Source organism: Mastomys coucha, unplaced genomic scaffold (genome assembly GCF_008632895.1).
Source record: "Mastomys coucha isolate ucsf_1 unplaced genomic scaffold, UCSF_Mcou_1 pScaffold6, whole genome shotgun sequence".
NCBI lineage: Eukaryota > Metazoa > Chordata > Mammalia > Rodentia > Muridae > Mastomys > Mastomys coucha.
In genome coordinates, this window is record NW_022196912.1 from 19290682 (window position 1) to 19308016 (window position 17335).

A 17335-nucleotide genomic window follows, 5' to 3' on the forward strand; every position below is an offset into this window, starting at 1 on the left:
TTCACAGGACAGGGGTTCTTTCTAAATACTCAGAGAAACAGCACAGTAGAAAGGGATGGCAAGAGTGGTGGTTCCTGCTGACTTTCTATCTCTTCATAAGTCAAATGGCAGTTCTGCAGTCTTTCCTGCCTGTGACGCCAGTGAGTGTTCAGCCACTCTTTCACCAGACTCACAAACACATACACACACACACACACACACACACCAGATACACACGGTTAAGGCACCATCAACACAGCATTGAATGAAAGAGGCTGGCCCACCCAACTGTAGATAAGTTTTCATTTCAAGAGAAAGAAGTGGAGGAAAGAGGGAAGCGGAGATTAAATTGCTGTCACTGGAAACAAATCAATACGATTAGAGATGCGCCGTATGACAGTGTGCTCAGTGTAAATCTTCTGTACTCCAGCCACCTAGTACGATGCCCACGGTGAGTCTGTGTAGAGAACCTACCGGAGCTCCCGATAGTCACCTCCACAGAGGCCTAGCTCTGTTCCTCAACGTTTGTTTATGTATTTATTGATTTTGTGTTGCCGGGGCCTTGTTGCTGGCATTCTAAGCCAGCATTCTGCCACTGGACTATAGCTCCAGCCCAGAGGCCTCACTTTTAAAGTCTCATTAAGTAGAAATTGTACTTCCTGGTTCTCCTGTCCCATACTCATGGGCAGAGGTTATTAGGTTTAATCATCCCCGGAGAAGTAGAGAAGGACCTGCTGCCTCTCACATCTGCCAGCCCAACACATAGTCAGTACAGCACAGAGAGCCATCCTGGAGAGGCAGGGCCTGCTCTAGAGCAATCCACTGCAACGTCTGTTCATGACTGCCTGGCATGGATGGAGTAACCTGGGACCAGAGAGCGTACAGAACCAGAGTGTGGCTATACAAAGTCAAGATTCAGGCCTTTAAGTACTAGGCTCAATTAATTCAATTTTCTCCCTCTCCCTCCTTAACCCATACACTCCCACTCCCACTCCCTCTGTCATCTCCCACCTCTCTCCCTAACCCTCGGATGCCCTGAAGTCAGACTGCAGAGAAGCAAGTTATGCAGATGACATAAAACAGTAGTTCCGCTTTCAGCTAAGCAGCTGGCTGGTGTGTTTAAGCCCAGCTCACTTAACTGTCTGTGTCTGTTTCCTTCTTGTAAAAGTTGGGTGATGGTGAGATTTGTTCCACTTCATTCAGAGAAATGTAAATCACCAAGAAAATGTTACAAATTTTGTCTACTGAGGCTCGTTTCATTAAAGGTATCCTAACTGTGAACTTCATGTGATTTTCTTTGAATTATTTTGGCTCCTTGGGGCAGGGATCCACAAACTTGAACTTAAGATAAACTCTGCATAACAACTGCCATTGGGGCAGAGCATCTGCTCTCCTATATACTGTCTCTGGCTACATCCGTACACAGCAGCAGAGGGGAGCCCTGTGAAGAGGCCACAAGGCCAATGAAACTGAAATTCCTTAGAAAAGCATGCTGGGACAACCCCATTAGTACTTTTAAATATAGCAAACCAAAGACAGTTATTAGCAATCTAAGAGCAGTTGAATTTCCTTCAAATTATACTATTTTTCCACATATCTTATTTGTCAAAAGATGTATGACCTTATATAAAAAGTACATAGGGGGAGAAAATAAATTAGAAAAATACTCTTTATAAATAATAAAAATTATATTACACCAGCAAAGTCCATAAGAGATCAAAGCATGTAAATAATTTTATTTTTTAGTTTTTCTGTGTTTTTGAAGGATCATACTTCATAAGTTTGCTAAGTCACCTCTTTTCAATAAAGATAAACTGCAAAACACGTCCTTCAAGTCATCAATATTTGAGCTGAAATGGAAGAATGACACTGGAGAAAAATGAAAGATTTATCATAATTTCCATTGAGAAAATACTCATTGTAAATCGAGTTTTTAAATTGTGCTTAAACTTTTGAAAAGTTAAGTGCCAACGTCCTTTCGTGGAGGGCTGAAGTGTGACTCTGAACTGCTTTGGCGAGTTACTGTGTGAGCAACTCTGCGGCAGGCTGCATCCTGAATGGGCTGTGTGTGATCTGCACCTAAACAACTGGGCAACGGCCAAGGAGGAGGTGTGCAGCACGCATTAACAAGCAGACTTCCTCTGTTTCTCAGTGCCTTCAAATATTTAGTTTCAAAATGAGTACACTGCAAGCCAGAAAAAAAAAAATGACTGTCCATTCAATTACCTCGTCATCGCTACTGTAAACATTCACCCTAAAAGCCAGGGGGCTCAGATGACACTGATGACAATGGAGGGGAAGGAGGGAGGAAGGACTCAAACCTCCAAAAGGGAAATAAGAAAAAGTCACCAAAGCCCAATATCTCCTGTCGGGAATTACCCTCTACCTTCCTCTCCTTGTTAAAAAAAGAAAGAAAGAAAAGAAAAGAAAGGGAAGATAGGAAAAGCAAGGCCAGAAAATAATACTATTTACTGTTGATTTTAACAGCCATAAGACGCCTGAGAATTTAAGTCAGTAGTAGAGCTTACACAAGACTCCACATTGAACCCCCAGCAGGACAAACAAACAAACAAACAAATAATATACCTCACAGTGGAATGTTTTAAAGCTAAGTTTTAGGAGTCACTACATATAATTCCATTTACTCTAGGGATGAGAAAAACTGAGTCCCCAAATCCTAAACGGCATGTCCTGTGGACTCCCTGGACAGCAACAGAACTGGACTCCCGTCCAGCTGTCTGATCCTCACTCGAGCACACTTCCCTGGCCTGCTGAGCACTATGTGTCACTTGGCATCTAACAGCTAAATCCTCCTTAAGGCTTTCCCTGGTACACCGATCTCAGCCAGGAAAATGACAATGCCTGCTTCAATCATATTCATGGGCACATACTTTTTTTTTCCCCAAGTACAAATGATCAATAACATTGCTTGAACCTCGTTTGGCGTCTCCACGCTGTAACAGACTAGCCAAAGCCCCAGTAGGGGCTTCAGACTGCCCTTCATACTTTGCCTTGACGAAAATCGGTTTGAAATAGCATCCCTTTCCTGCATCCCTCAGACACACACTCCCGAGACTAAACAGCAATATTCCATAAAAAGACCAGATCTAGCCAGTGTCATTATCTGTCTGACATTTCGGTTATTCTTGTGAGTAACTCAGAAAGTAACACAGTGTCTGGATTATTTGAGTACACATGGCAAGCCATAATTGGTCAAAAAATAATAAAAGGCCTTTTTCTGAGTGACAAAAATACTGTATTGCATGATGGCATGGCACCATGACAGCTCTCAGTAGACCGCAATGCTTTCTCCACTTACAAAAATGCAGAAAAGAAACAGAATTTTAAAAGAAGAAAAATCCCATCTATGCAGTCAGTAACTACTAGTTTATATTTAAAGTTTTTGTGGGCTGACAGCAATCCACTAGTCTCTCTCGTGCAAATTCATCTTATACATCAATCTACAATTCTGCCTCATGATACAGAGCAGACCCATAGCAGACGAACCAAGTCCACATCCTTCCTAAACCAAAGTCCAGATCTTGACAGATTTTAGAGAGAGAAAAAAATTAGGAGCTTCATTATTTATGAAGGAAAACCTTTGAATTTCATTAGAGCTTTCCAGGTTACAGAAGTCAAATCTAATGCCAATCCAACTTAGTGATAAGGTGATAGAAATCTGAAACCAAACGGTGCAGGTTAGACATCTGGGTCTCACCTAGACACTCACTCTCTTCCGATCTGCTCTGTACCCTTCGATCACCACACAGCTGGGGAGATACTAAGTCAAAAGGGAGAATGTTCTAGTTGCCATTTCCCCAAGAAGCCAAAAGTCAGGCTGAAAAAAAATATTTCAAAAAGCAACTTAAAAGACCTTGTTAAAAAGAGAATATTCCCCTTCAGCGACAGAAAGCTGTTCAGAGAGAGAGAGAGAGAGAGAGAGAGAGAGAGAGAGAGACAGAGAGACAGAGAGACAGAGAGAGAGAGAGACAAGTGAATGGAAGGGAAACGAAGTGTTCTGTTCTCATAAAACTACTGGAGGTAGGAAGAGTTAGGGACCACGGAGGAACTCACCCACTCGGAAGTTCGTGGCTGTCAGGGTGTCGGCTGCATGGCCGTTCTCACTAATGAGAGTGGTGGTATTCCCCTTCTGGCAGCTGTTCTGACAGTTGCCCTTGGTGCAGGTCACTTTACAGATGCTCGGAGTAAAGACCACCTTGATGCGACCAGTGTGGTTACTCACTAGGAGCAGAGGCAGACAGAAAAAGAACAACAAACATATCAGCTTAGTATCCATGAACTTCCCTTGGAAAAATTTTCAACCAAAAAAAAAAAAAAAAAGGAAAGGAAAAAGAAAAAGGAAGAGAGGGAAAGAGAGCCCAGAGCCGGACAGGTTTCAGGCAGAGGGAAGCCTGCTCCGCTCGCTGCTCTCTCTCTATCCAGTGGTGTCTCTGAAACAGGAGTAGGAAGCTTAACAAACAGAACTCCGGGATGCACTCCAAAACCACATTTGAAGTCGAGTCACTGGAGTGGGATTACTAACCACAATGCTGCACTTTATTCACGGGCAGACAAAGAGCAACATCCAGGGCAAGGCGGATTAAAGAGCCAACCCCGACAGGCAGATGTAATGCAAAGGGGGCTGGCCCTGCACCTAGTGGTGAATGAGCTCCTGGGTCCTCAACGTGCATACTTTCTCGTCCCTCCACTTATTAAGTCACTATTTGCAGCTCGATCCCTGGAAATGTTTCAGGCATGCGGCATGTCTGAAAACATCTGTCTCAAATCTCCTGGCACTCTGGGCTGAAGTGATCACATCCTATGTATGACGCAGCTGTGGGAGCCCATTTCTTTCTAGAACGTCAGGGGCATCACTGGTACATACGAGTTCCTAAAACCTCTATGTTGTTTTGCTCTTCACGGGGCTTATCAAAGAAAAAGTTAGGGCCAGCCACGAGGATGGCAGTTCAGCTCTGTTCAAACAGCCTGATCTCTCACCACCCCTGTGCACAGACCACCTGAAGAAGGACTTCAGTTACTCACAAAGTACTTTATTAAAAGCCCGGTGCTATAATTGGACAGGCCAGCCGAGGTAGCACCGTATCATACAATTGGGCACTGAGCCAAAAAATGCACGGTGGCTCTGACTCCTGGCTCAGTTCTCATGGGACTTTTTACATTTGGTTTCACCATTGCTCTACAGCATGAAAGAACTAAAACTGATATTTTCTAGCCAGTCATAACTTTCAAAGTCTCCATGTGGAGCCAGCCAACTATCGCTCACAGGCCAAACCTGACCAACCCACTGCTTGGTTTCTGTCAATAAAGTTTTATTGGAACACCGCCACACTTGTTATCTACAGCTGCTTTTGATAACACAGCACAATTATACCGAGACAACATGAGCTCAGCATATCTGCTCTTCACAGCCCTATCTCCTTCTGCGTTGTAGAAGAAGATCACCCCATTTTGACTTCTCTGTCTGTGATTACCTTCATTCAGGGCTTTCCTCTGTCCCAGCTCCAAAGCGTTAAGTAGGGACGTTGGCAGAAACTAATGACGGTGGCAGTGCCAATTTTAAATCTTCTGAGAAACAGTGTCTTTACTTTGCCAGTCGTCATGGATCGTCCAAAGGACCAGCGCCTAGTCACCCTATCCAATCTCACCCCTCCCCTACCCGTAGACTTCTTTAGCCTGACAAGAATTGTATTTTCATAAAATCATCCAGGATGCCTCTAGAGACTCACAATAAATTAAAGTGTGGTTCAAACCTGCGCTTAGAGACCAAATTTTAACCAGAGAAGCCATTACAATTTCAAAGTTGGAGTGGGGCCTCAGAGGCTTTTCTCCACAGCCATCACTCACACACCGATAGGATTACAAGCACCAAGTAGCCATCCAGGCTTCATCTGACTGAGCCTCACCACAGGGCACTCATCCTCTCACAGGCAAGAGTGGTTTCTAAACTAAAACGTGCTCTTGAAGCAACTTATTAGCCCAAATGAAGGTCTCCCTGTGTCACAATCCAATGCCTCTTCCACATGACAGCCCTTCAAAGGCTCCCAGCCAGCTGCCAGGTCATCAGAAAGATGAGGCTAAGGGAGTTCAAAGCCATCGGCTAGGTCGGCCTACTTCCTGTAATTTCTCTGAAGGAAAAAAAAATAAAGTCCCAGGGTTCTATAGTTTTCCAAGGAAGTTCTTCCTTTTCTGGAGGTTCTAACACTAGAGCTCAAGAAGGATCATTTAAGCCAGGTATAAATGTGCACACCTGTAAGCTCCAAACTCGGGAAACAGGCTGCAAGATTGTTGTGAGTTCAAGGCTAGCCTGTTTTACCCAGTGAATACCGGGCTAGCTGGGACTACATAGCGAGACTTTATCTTAAGAAAAGAAAAACAGAAGAAACTAAAGAAAGGAGAAAGAGAGGAAGGGAGAAAGGGAGAAGGGGAGGAGGGTAGGAAGGGAGAAAGGAAGGAAGGAAGAAAGGAAGGAAGGAAAGAAAGGAGAAAGGAAGGAAGGAAGGAAGGAAGGAAGGAAGGAAGGAAGGAAGGAAGGAAGGAAGAAAGGAAGGAAGGAATTAGTTTAATAAATAGATATTTTACTTGCAAATGGAGCCTCCAGCACACTTCAAAAATGGCAGCAGCCGTCAGAACTTACAGCAGAGGCTCACAGTCTAGGCCGTAACTCTTTTAGGAATGCAGGCCAGAGGACACCATCAGAACCATTTGGCTGTCATGACATAGCCCAAATGCACCTGTACCATACTGTTTAGAGGGCTGCGAAGATGGCTTAGTGTCTGCTGCCCTATCCTGGGAACTGCAGTTTAGATCCAAGTAGCCATGTCAGGCTACTCTGACATACTACAAACTACTCTGACTCTAGCTCCAGGGCATCTGATGCCCCCTTCGATCCTTCACCGCAACACCCCTTTCCCCTTACACCCACATACAGACATGGAAAAGTTTTTTAAAAGAAGCATGCAAGTGGTGAGCATGGCTGTGTTCCAGTGGAACTTTATTTAAAGAAACAGTTTGCTGCCCTCAACTTTAAACACCTACATGAATATTTCCAATTATCTGGGCATCAGCCCTAGAAACTTTAAAATCATGGGTTGGAACACTGTCATCAGCTGAACAGAATTCTTCCATTTTTCTTTTAAACAGTAGTACAACAAATCAGCTTGCGCTCAATGTTGTCAGACCACGATAACAAATAACTTGAGGACACTTCGTGTGCATAAGCACAAGCCCACACTTGGGGGAGGGATGTGTACACTGAGAGATGACAATATTTTCTCTCTTCAGAAGAATACAAACTTGGATTTCTTCTAGATCATGGTACAATAATGAAATTAAAAAAAAAAAAAAACATCCTGTACCAATTATTGAGTCCTCTCCAGCATTCACTTGGAGCACCACCAAGTGCTATACAGAAGCCCCGTCCCTTAACCATGCTTGCTTATATGAAGGAAGGCATCCAAAGAAAGCAAGCCGTTAACCACTGAGTCCTGCCTCACCTCAGAGCTGCAGTGGTCACTTCAGTGGACCTGAGACGCTCCCAGCCTCTTGGTTCAAAGCAATGTATATTTCTCTGCCAAAAAATATTTTGATCCGGGCTCATCTGGATTGTCAAAATGCAATGACAGTTTCATATGACTTAATCCTGATTTTTAAAATGTTCATATTGTCTGGGAAGCAGAAGATAGATAGTTTTCCACACTTCCCCTTATGTTTTATAAGCTTTCTGCTAGAATCTAATTCTAAAATAGATACCAATATTCTTTTGTTGTTGTTGTTGTTGTTGTTTTGTCTGTTTTGGTTTGTTTTTTTGTTTTGTTTTTTCGTTTTTCAAGACAGGGTTTCTCTGTATAGCTCTGCCTGCCCTGGAACTCACTCTGTAGACCAGGTTGGCCTTGAACTCAGAAATCCACCTGCCTCTGCCTCCCAAGTGCTGGGGTTAAAGGTGTGCGCCACCACTGCCCAGCTGACACCGATATTCTTGATGGGTCCTTTTATCTTGTCACAATACATTTAATTCTTCACAATAATTGGTCTGAGTTTTCAACATCAAACTGCCCAAAATCAGTATCAGAAAAATAAAAACCTGACACTAATCAGTTATTCCTATTCCTATCAGGGTCTCAGTAAGCACTGAGTTCTCTGAAGCATTTCTACCTTCCTAAGGGAGGACTTTACATTATCACGTACACAAAACTGTAGTCTCCCAGTGAGAGCTTCAACTTCCTCAGATGCAGGAGTAAGAAGAGTCTATTCTAGTCACCATCCAAGAGTCTACTCTGATGTCACTAACCATGGATCTGAGCTGTCCTCCAAAAGCAACTGGGCTATAGGAGCCATTCTCATGACTCAACTATTACTGAGGGACTCTTGTGTCCTGTATATGGTTGCCAGCAAATGTTAAATAAGTAAAGTGACTCAGAACTGTCATAACACAAGGAGCCCCTCACAGGACTGGACTCCCGGGTTGCTGGAGGTCATTTCTGTCTAAGGCCCTGCTTCATAATCAGAGAAATAAGGCTAACAGCAGCAGAAGACCCTGGTGGAAAGCATCTCCTAGCTGATGAGAACTACTAAATCTGAGAAGCAAAACGAGGACCAGTTGGGAGTTAGCATGGAGCTCACTGAACAGCTTTTGCCCTTGTTCTCTCTGAGAGAAAACAAGTGCAATTTTAAAAGATCCTTGTGGGTAAATCAGCCCCAGAAATCTTAAGCAAGCACTTTAAGACCTTGAATTTTAGAGGCCTTGGCTAAAAGTTGAGATTGCCTGGAGCCATGTAGCACCTCTGCTGGGCCTCCTAGTCAGTCAGTCAAAGACACTCAAGCGTCAACATCCTGTCTACAACTTCTGCCAGACCCTGCGTGAACTTATACCTCCAAGAAGAGGCACTGACGCCTGGCTCAGAGCAAACCACAGACATCCAGAGTGAATGGCACATACCACGGAAGCAAAGCTGATACCCTCCCAAGATTTATATTATTTTTTTTAAAAAGGGAGGGGGACTTTCATTTGCGCTGCACAGTTGCTACCCAAAAAGAAAATTCAAAACTATGGAAATCATTTCTGACAAATAAGAGTTCAGCCTAGAAAAGAGTTCACTTGCCATGGTTCAGTTATCGGACCAAGATATGACCAAAACCCGAGGCAGCCAGAGAAATAAACATAGCACGTTTAAGCCTCACTTCAGATGTCATGAACGAATACACCCCCCTTAGCATTCACCCAGAATGCTGCTCTAGCACGTCAGCACTCGTCCAACTTAAGCAAGGGGAACCAGCGAACACGGGCAACGTCCATCAGAGGCAGCACCAAACACCATCACCCCGCCATTGATTGAGAGGCCCATCTGAAGAGACACACAGGCTCCGTCAACATAGGTAACACATCCTCCCCACTCAGCAAGAAAGAGACTGAGCCAACAGGCTATGTATCCGCTTACAGTCCATCACTTGCACCAGGGTCAAGAATTCTTTAAAGGAGAAATATTTAGAGTATCCGATACAGTTTAGCCCAATAGGGCTTTACCATTCAGCTCTAGATTTAACTCCTAGATTAGGAAAAGAATGTTCAGGAAGTGTTCTATGTTCTTCATACAAAATGGAAAGGAACAATTAACATTAATCCATTACTTTATGGGGTAACGTCCAAGGACTGGAAAATCTTCCAAGAAGGAATATCCTATGAGATTTCTACTCTGAGTTTGTGCAGGTCCTCCTTGCCACACAGGTGACTAAATTCCAATGACCACTGACCTTTCTCTCCCTTCCCAGTTGTCCCTTAATAGTCACTGGAGGGAACAACTTACTGGTTATATTTTTCTCTGGAGTGCACACACATAAATAAAATTTTCCTTCTGTTTATAGAAAACTATGAAAATTGCCTTATGGAAGGACAGAGAGAGAAGTAGAAAATTATATTCAGCAAATAATAAATTCCTGTGTCTGGCCTGAAGACACTGCTTATCATAAAGCAATGAGGGGTTTTAGGAATGGTTCAGCAAACAGAGTGCTTCCTAAGGAATCCTAAGGGTCTGGGAATCCACATTAACAAGACAAAAGGCTGTGAATGAGGACGTGCACCTTTGATCTTGTCATCTCAAAGCTGGATGGATGGAGACAGGAGGATCTCTTGGGCTCACTGGCTGGCCAGCCTAACCAAATGGCCTAGCTCTCGGCTCCAGGGAGAGATCCTGTCTCAGAAAATAAATTTGATGGGTCCTGATGGTGACCTCTGTCCTCTGCAAGTGCACGTGTGCACACACGCACACTTACTCACACTCACACCGACACACACATATGTAGATACACCTGCCCACACATGAGTATTTGGGCAGGCACACACACACACATATACACACATGTGCAGGTACACCTGCCCACACATTTGTGCATACATACATACACACACACACACACACACAGGAACACCTGCCCACACACGAGCATTTGTGAATACACACACACAGGTATACCTGCCAACACATGAGCATTTGTGCATACACATGCACAGACACACAAACACACACACACACACATACATACACCTGCCCACACATGAGCATTTGTGCATACACACACACACACATACAGGAACACCTGCCTACACACGAGCATTTATGAATACACACACACACAGATATACCTGCCCACACATGAGCATTGTGCACACACACACACACACACACACACACACATACACACACAATGTAGGAGTCAAAAAAACACGGTGTTTTAAAACATAAATGCAAATGAGCTCCTCCAGAGGCCTATTTGAGATGTGCAGCCTCTACCAACCCCATGCTCTCGTTATGACCTCCCTCCCTTACCTAACTCTCGCTGAGAAGACACAATCTAAGGACACATTCTCATTAGGTGACCTCTAGCTAAGTTTCCCTGCCATTCTCCACATGAAGAATGTTAGCCCACCCAAGGTCAATCCCTCCACTGAGCACAGACACTGTCCACTCTGGCCTTCTCAGAGATTCCACACCCACACTCTTTCATCCTCATTAGCAAGCAATCATGCTGTATTGTTCTCATGTAATTCTAGTCTATTCTACTCCACTCTATCTAGTCAGCGTTCCACTTCTTTAAACTCCTTAATACAAAACCACTAGGTCCAAAGGGTACTCTATTCTTCTCCAATGGCAGGACCACTGGCTTGGTCCAATACTGAGTCTAGGTCCAGCTCAACCTGGACTACAGGATTTTTGACAATTACATAAAAGCTAGTATTGCTCAGGAACTTGTGAAACTGGTTCCATCTACCAAAAAGACCCCCCTACTTCTGGCAGAGGGGACAAAAGGCTAATGTGGTCCCTATCAGCATGTCAAAGCCCGTGTTGGCCTCTGGGCTCTCTCAGTATCTCAGATACCTGTTCCAAGGCCATGCTAGCATCCTAGCCCTCCCTTCCCCCAGCTCCTCATCCCTATAACAGGGATATTCTTCCTGAACTTACTCTCTATCCCCCAGCCCCGCTCTATTCCCTGTCTCTCTTGCTACCTCTCTGCCTCCACTATTCTCCCCTGCTCTCCAGGCCTGGCCATGTCCACTGTGCTTGCCATGTTCAGTCTGCTTTTTCTCTCTGATCTCTCTCATTTATATTAGCCACATCACCTAGTGGTCATGTTATCAGTTTTTTACTGTGCTCTTCACATATAAAAAGCTATCTCCTAACTCTCTTACCATTTCCTCTTCAGTTTGCTGAAACCAACCAGGCTTCACTGTCAACACTCCATTATACCTGCCGGCCTTTAGGAAGGTTTCCAGTGCAGTCCACATTGTCAAATCCAACAACAAATCCTCTGGTCACTCTTGTTCCGATGTCTACCATCTATGACACACTATAACACACACACACACACACACACACACACACACACACACACACACACAATGCCAACCATATGCTCTGCTAGTTACATATTCCTAGTCAAACAAACATATTCAGAACTAAGCTCTCTTCAATTTTCTAATCTTCTAATCTTGTTCTCTTTTCTAATCTTCTAATCTTGTTCTCTTTTCTGTCGTCTAACAACAATACAGCATCAAGTGCTGTTTGTTAGTTGTCATTTAGAAAGCATCCGCATCTCTTCTGGTCCCTGGTAACATCTTGCTGCAGTGCTCCATCACTTCATCTAGACTGTTTCAGCCGTTTCCTATCTGGACACTACTTTCCTGTCCTCTCCCAAAGCTCACTCTCCTCACAGCATCCAGTGCACCCTTTCGTAAGAATGGTCATAGCATGGCTCTCCTCTCTTCCATGGTGTCTCCTTCAATTAAGGTATAAGCCAAAGGCCTTTCAAAACCGGGGAGCCAAGACCACAACTCTGCCCACCCTCTGCTCTGGTTTTCTCACCACTCCTCAAACACTTACACACTCCTGTCTCCAGTCTTGGTACTTGCTCGTCAGTAGGAATCCCCTTCTGTACACACACATAGCTACTTGTCTCGTGTTCCTCAAGCCCTCTCCCATCAATTTATCAGGGAGGTCTCTCACTGCAACCCAAGACAAGAATATAAACTCCATAAAACTAACCATCTCACACCAAGTACTTAAGCAATAATAGAATGAAATTGGACATGACATGAAATTAAATAAATATTAATATTTACCTGGGGGGAATTACAAGACACACCTATGAATCTTCACCCTCAAAATGTATTTGCTCTATGTATACTTGCCTAGAGAAGTATTCCAATCACTAACATGCTAGAGCAAGAGAAAACAGAAGCCACTGTGGCTTTCAAATTCTGCAGTTATTAAAAATATTTTCCCTAAAACATTAAAACATTGCCAAAATAGCTAATGACTTTTTTACATAAGACAAGTTTTAAATTAAATAAAACCAAAAGAAATGATGACTTAGGTAACAGGAAATAGAATTTCTTGGCACATTTTCAAAAGAAAAACAATTTTTGTTAGCAAAATTTCACAACATAGGATGCAAAAAAAATCATATTACAGAAGACCCTTTTTATTTCAAATCTTGACTCAAGAGATAGCCTAGCCAAAAGGACATCCATGAAGATACAAGGCTTCATCCCCTATTTCTATGTTTTTCAGGTCTAGTTTCCTACCTCATGCATTCAATCTGTCTTTTACTCTGAGTTAAGAATTAAGGGAGACGGCTCAGGTAGTAAAGTACTTGTGGGGCAAGAAGAGTAAGGACTTGTGTTCAGATGCTCAGAACCCAAGTAAAATCTGGGTCGGTATTTTAGCCTACCTGTAATCCCAGCACTTGTGAGGGACAGACAAGGAATCCTCAACACAAAGTGATGAGCTAGAGAAGCCAGAATCTACAAGCTCCAGATGCAAGAAGAGACCCTGCCATAAAAAATAAAGCTTGCAATCAAGGAAAACACTCAAAAGCAAGCTCAGATCTTCACACTCTTGCATTTCATGAACATTCACATGCCCACATACATACGAATATACATGCATACCACAATTAAGCGCCAACAACAACCAAATTGACAACTCTGGTTTCCCCTACACTAATCATTACTCCTGCCTCACCCGCTTCTCCTGCTCTGATGGACACTTTCAAGGAGTGCAGTTTTTAAACACTTATTATACAGTTTTTTGAAAATGTCATACATTTAAAAAAACTACATCTTGAGAATTTGTTATTCCTTTGATAGTACATTGTCCTTCTTGTATTTTTACCATCTTTAACATCATTTTCTCTTTCACAAGTAGAAGAAAAAAATTACTATTTCCATCCTTTGAATAAAATCCAGTATTTCTGAAGATACAATGTATTTTATAGTCAGAAGACTCTTACCCAACAAATAGTTTACTCACTCAGCAGGAGCTGAGCCAGTGTTTCAGGAAAGAAAACACAGTCTGTCCTAAACCAAACTAGCAAAACACACTAATGACTTTTTGACATTTTCATCCTCTGAGCTTTTTATGTAAAATAGTTTTCTTTGACCTTATAGACCCTAAAGAGAGCCAATGACCCAGACATACTTCTTCATTTTAGGGACAAGGAACACTCAGCAAGGTTCAGGAGAAATCCTAGCCTGTAGTTCAGGGGCAGACATGACTGCACTTGCCTCCACTAACTAGAATCAGAGACAGGGCGCACGCCTTGCTCCTGTGTTTCCGCAACCACAACGAGTGTTCATCTGACGCCTCCTCCAGAACTCATCTTTCCAGAATGCATCTGGTAGACCCTACCCTCAATTCTGAATGCTTTCCAGGACATACCAGTGTGTCCCATCCACAATAGACAATGGGATGTGGATTGTTGTGACTCAAGAGTTAAAGAAAGCTGGGCAGTGGTGGCGCATGCCTTTAATCCCAGCACTTGGGAGGCAGAGGCAGGCAGATTTCTGAGTTCGAGGCCAGACTGGTCTACAGAGTGAGTTCTAGGACAGCCAGGGCTACACAGAGAAACCCTGTCTCAAAAAAATAAAAGAGTTAAAGGAAAATATCTTTGAAAGAAGACAGGTCCTGATTCTGTTAAGAGGAGGAGGAGGTAAAGGAGGAGGAGGAAGAAGAAGGAGGAAGAGGAGGAGGAAGAGGAGGAGGAGGAGAAGGAGGAGGAGGAGCAAGAGGAGAAGGAGGATGAGGATGAGGAGGAGGAGGAGGAGGAGGAGGAGGAGGACAGAAGAAGAGAGAAGAGAGAAGAGAAAGGGAGAATGAGAACAAGAAGAAGAAAAGGAGTGTTCACTGGACCCATTTTTCTCAAGCTGAATGGAGGAAGCAATTGATAATTATGATCTAAAATATTCAGGGAGAGTTAGCAGTTTACCCATGGATGTGTTTTTGTTTTGTTTTGTTTTGTTTTGTTTTGCTTGCTTGCTTGCTTGCTTGGTTTTTTGAGGGGTAAGCTGGTAGTTCAGGATATTACTTTATCAGCTTGTCTCCCAAGGGAGAAAACATTGATGTCATTTTTTTTCATATGTGAAAGATCTCTACCTTCCTCAAGGTTTCCAGGCTAGTAGCTGAAGCACATGCTTCAGACACCAGGGCATGGCCTTGGGTACAGAGGGGGCAGAACAGGAGCTCACAAAGATGACATTCTTGCTGTCGAGAAGAAGGTGGCAGAGAGATCAGCATCACCTGCCTATACTCACACCATCTGGCTGGTCTACAGGAAATAGTGCTTGGATATGGCTTGTGTGACTCAGATTTTCTGTCCTTTAATTTTGGAATGGAATTAGGTTTTATTTATCTCCGCATTTGTTGTTTTTCAGAAAGCAAGTGAACAGATACATTTGCCATTGCTCTGTCACTCACCATTCCCAGAAATAGCGTCGGCTTGCTTGTATGTGGAGGAGAAAGGCTGACTAAACCTGCAGACGGCTACTGGGTTATGCATGTACCAAGCAACAAATTCCAAGACTTGCCCACAAGCCTCAGCGGAGGCTCTTTCCTTCACAGATCTTAGCTCATCTCCAGTGTTCACTCTAACGAATAGGATTCTATGTCACCTCTATAGTTCTTGCTACAAATAGTTCTGACAGAAATGAAACTCCTTTAAAGTGAATTGAGACCTCTCCTGTTGAGACACAACTGGCCCTAGTCTTCAGCCACACCCACACGGACAGCCAGGGATTAGCCAGGCCATAATGCCACAGAGTCTTCATTACCACACTCCCTTCCTTCACATGCAGATTCATCTCCTAGAAACCTTTCTTCTTGTTTTCCCTGACAGCCATCCTCTGGATGCCCTTACCCTTCCCAACTTCTATCACCCAAGGTCCAGGTGAATGGCAGAGACCCCCGTCCTCTGGCTCTGTTTCCATCTGTCTGCCGATGCCTCTCTACTTTGACACCTTCCTTTTGCCTCAGACAAAATGTAAAAAAGAACAACAACAACAACAAAGCGTGCCCTCTCATTCTTTTATTTGTCTCCCATTCTTCATCTTTCCTATCTATAACTAACGTGCCACAAGTTATATGTCTATCCGTGGAGATGAGAAACAGTACAGAGGGACAGAGGTGGGTGTAAAAAGGAAGCAAAAGGGGCAGAAACTGAGGTTAAGGAGCTCGCAGACAGACAAGTGGGAAGGACAGAGGGATGGATGACTCTCACCCAGTGACTTGTGGTGCAGGCCATGCAACTTTGAAGGAGTTGAGTAGTCTCAAGTTTCTGTTACCTTCATAACTTGACTTGGAAATACACCAAAGACAGAGAGATGCACAGGTCTACTAGAACACTTTACAGATATAAATTATTCATAAAAGGGAAAGAATGTCAAAAAGGCCATCAGTGAAGTGCTTGCCTTGGAAGCATGAGGTACTGAGTATACCCCCACCACCACCACAAAAAAAAGTAAAGGTGGGTGTGATAGCACACAGCGCAATCCTAGTACTGTGAGGTGAAAGCAGCCTAGCCTACTTGGTGAGCTTCCGGCTATACAGATCCCCATCTTTAACAAAGAAAAGAAACTATGTTGACCAACTCTACTGGTTGGCTGCTGATGTCCTCATGCATTCGTTCATATTCACACACACCTGCATGTTCCCTCCTTGGAATCTCAATCTCTAAACACACACACACACACACACACACACACACACACACACAAAGCAGGGAAGAGAAAGAAGACCATACCCCTAAGCCCTCAAGAGGCATATAAGTCCCTGGTACTACCAGGCCAATATCAGATGCCTCAATGCACCCCTGGTGGCCTCTAATTGTTTCTTATAAACAAACAAAAAGAAACACAGCAACACCAGGAACAAAACCAACATTGTAAATTGAATACATTTTGCTTTAAGCTCTATAAAAGTTGAATATCAACATCTTTGCAATTACAATTACCAAAACAACTCTTGCTAGGTGACCCAAACCTAAAGAAAAATATGCCAAAGTAATTGGTTGTATAGAAAATTAGGATTTTTCGGTCTTATAATTGATTTAGTATTACAGCACCAAGGAGCCCAAGCTTGTACTCTGAGCTTGGACTTGTAGTCCAAGCATGTACATGTACATGAGCATGTCTAACACTGCTCATGTCATTTACTTCATTTTGTTTCCACATAGCTCTCTCTGGTTCACATTTAAGTGATTCCATCCATGGCCTCAACTACTCCCTGAAGGGATTACTGCCAAATTCAATAGGTCTCATCATTAGAAAAACTTACCCTGTTTCAAAATAATAGTATTTCGTCTCCAGGATCATGTGATAAATAAAATTTTAAGAATGATTTTCGTTGGCAATATAAATAAATTAATTAATGTTACATAATTACAAATTGTTTTTCAGGGTGTGAGCTAATTCCTTTTAGGTTACACATTTCAGCTGGCTTGTTTTCATTGGTGTGTGTGTGTTGGTGTGTGTTCATTGGTGTGTGTGTGTCTGTGTGTGTTCATTGGTGTG

At 43.3% G+C, this 17335-nt stretch overlaps 1 protein-coding gene across 8 annotated transcripts in view; it reads right to left on the reverse strand.

Annotated features, from left to right (window-relative positions):
• The window catches only part of Ltbp1 (latent transforming growth factor beta binding protein 1), a 408370-nt gene that overhangs the window by 213194 nt on the left and 177841 nt on the right, over positions 1–17335 (reverse strand). For 4 of the 8 annotated variants that reach the window (XM_031357851.1, XM_031357855.1, XM_031357853.1 and 1 more), the window contains exon 5: positions 4054–4221. The exons of 1 other annotated variant lie outside the window; for it this stretch is intronic. In XM_031357851.1, coding sequence (XP_031213711.1) covers positions 4054–4221 — 168 coding nt within the window. Of the gene's footprint in view, positions 1–4053; positions 4483–17335 lie in introns of those variants that run through there. 3 more of the 8 variants (XM_031357859.1, XM_031357857.1, XM_031357858.1) reach the window with 2 other exon arrangements.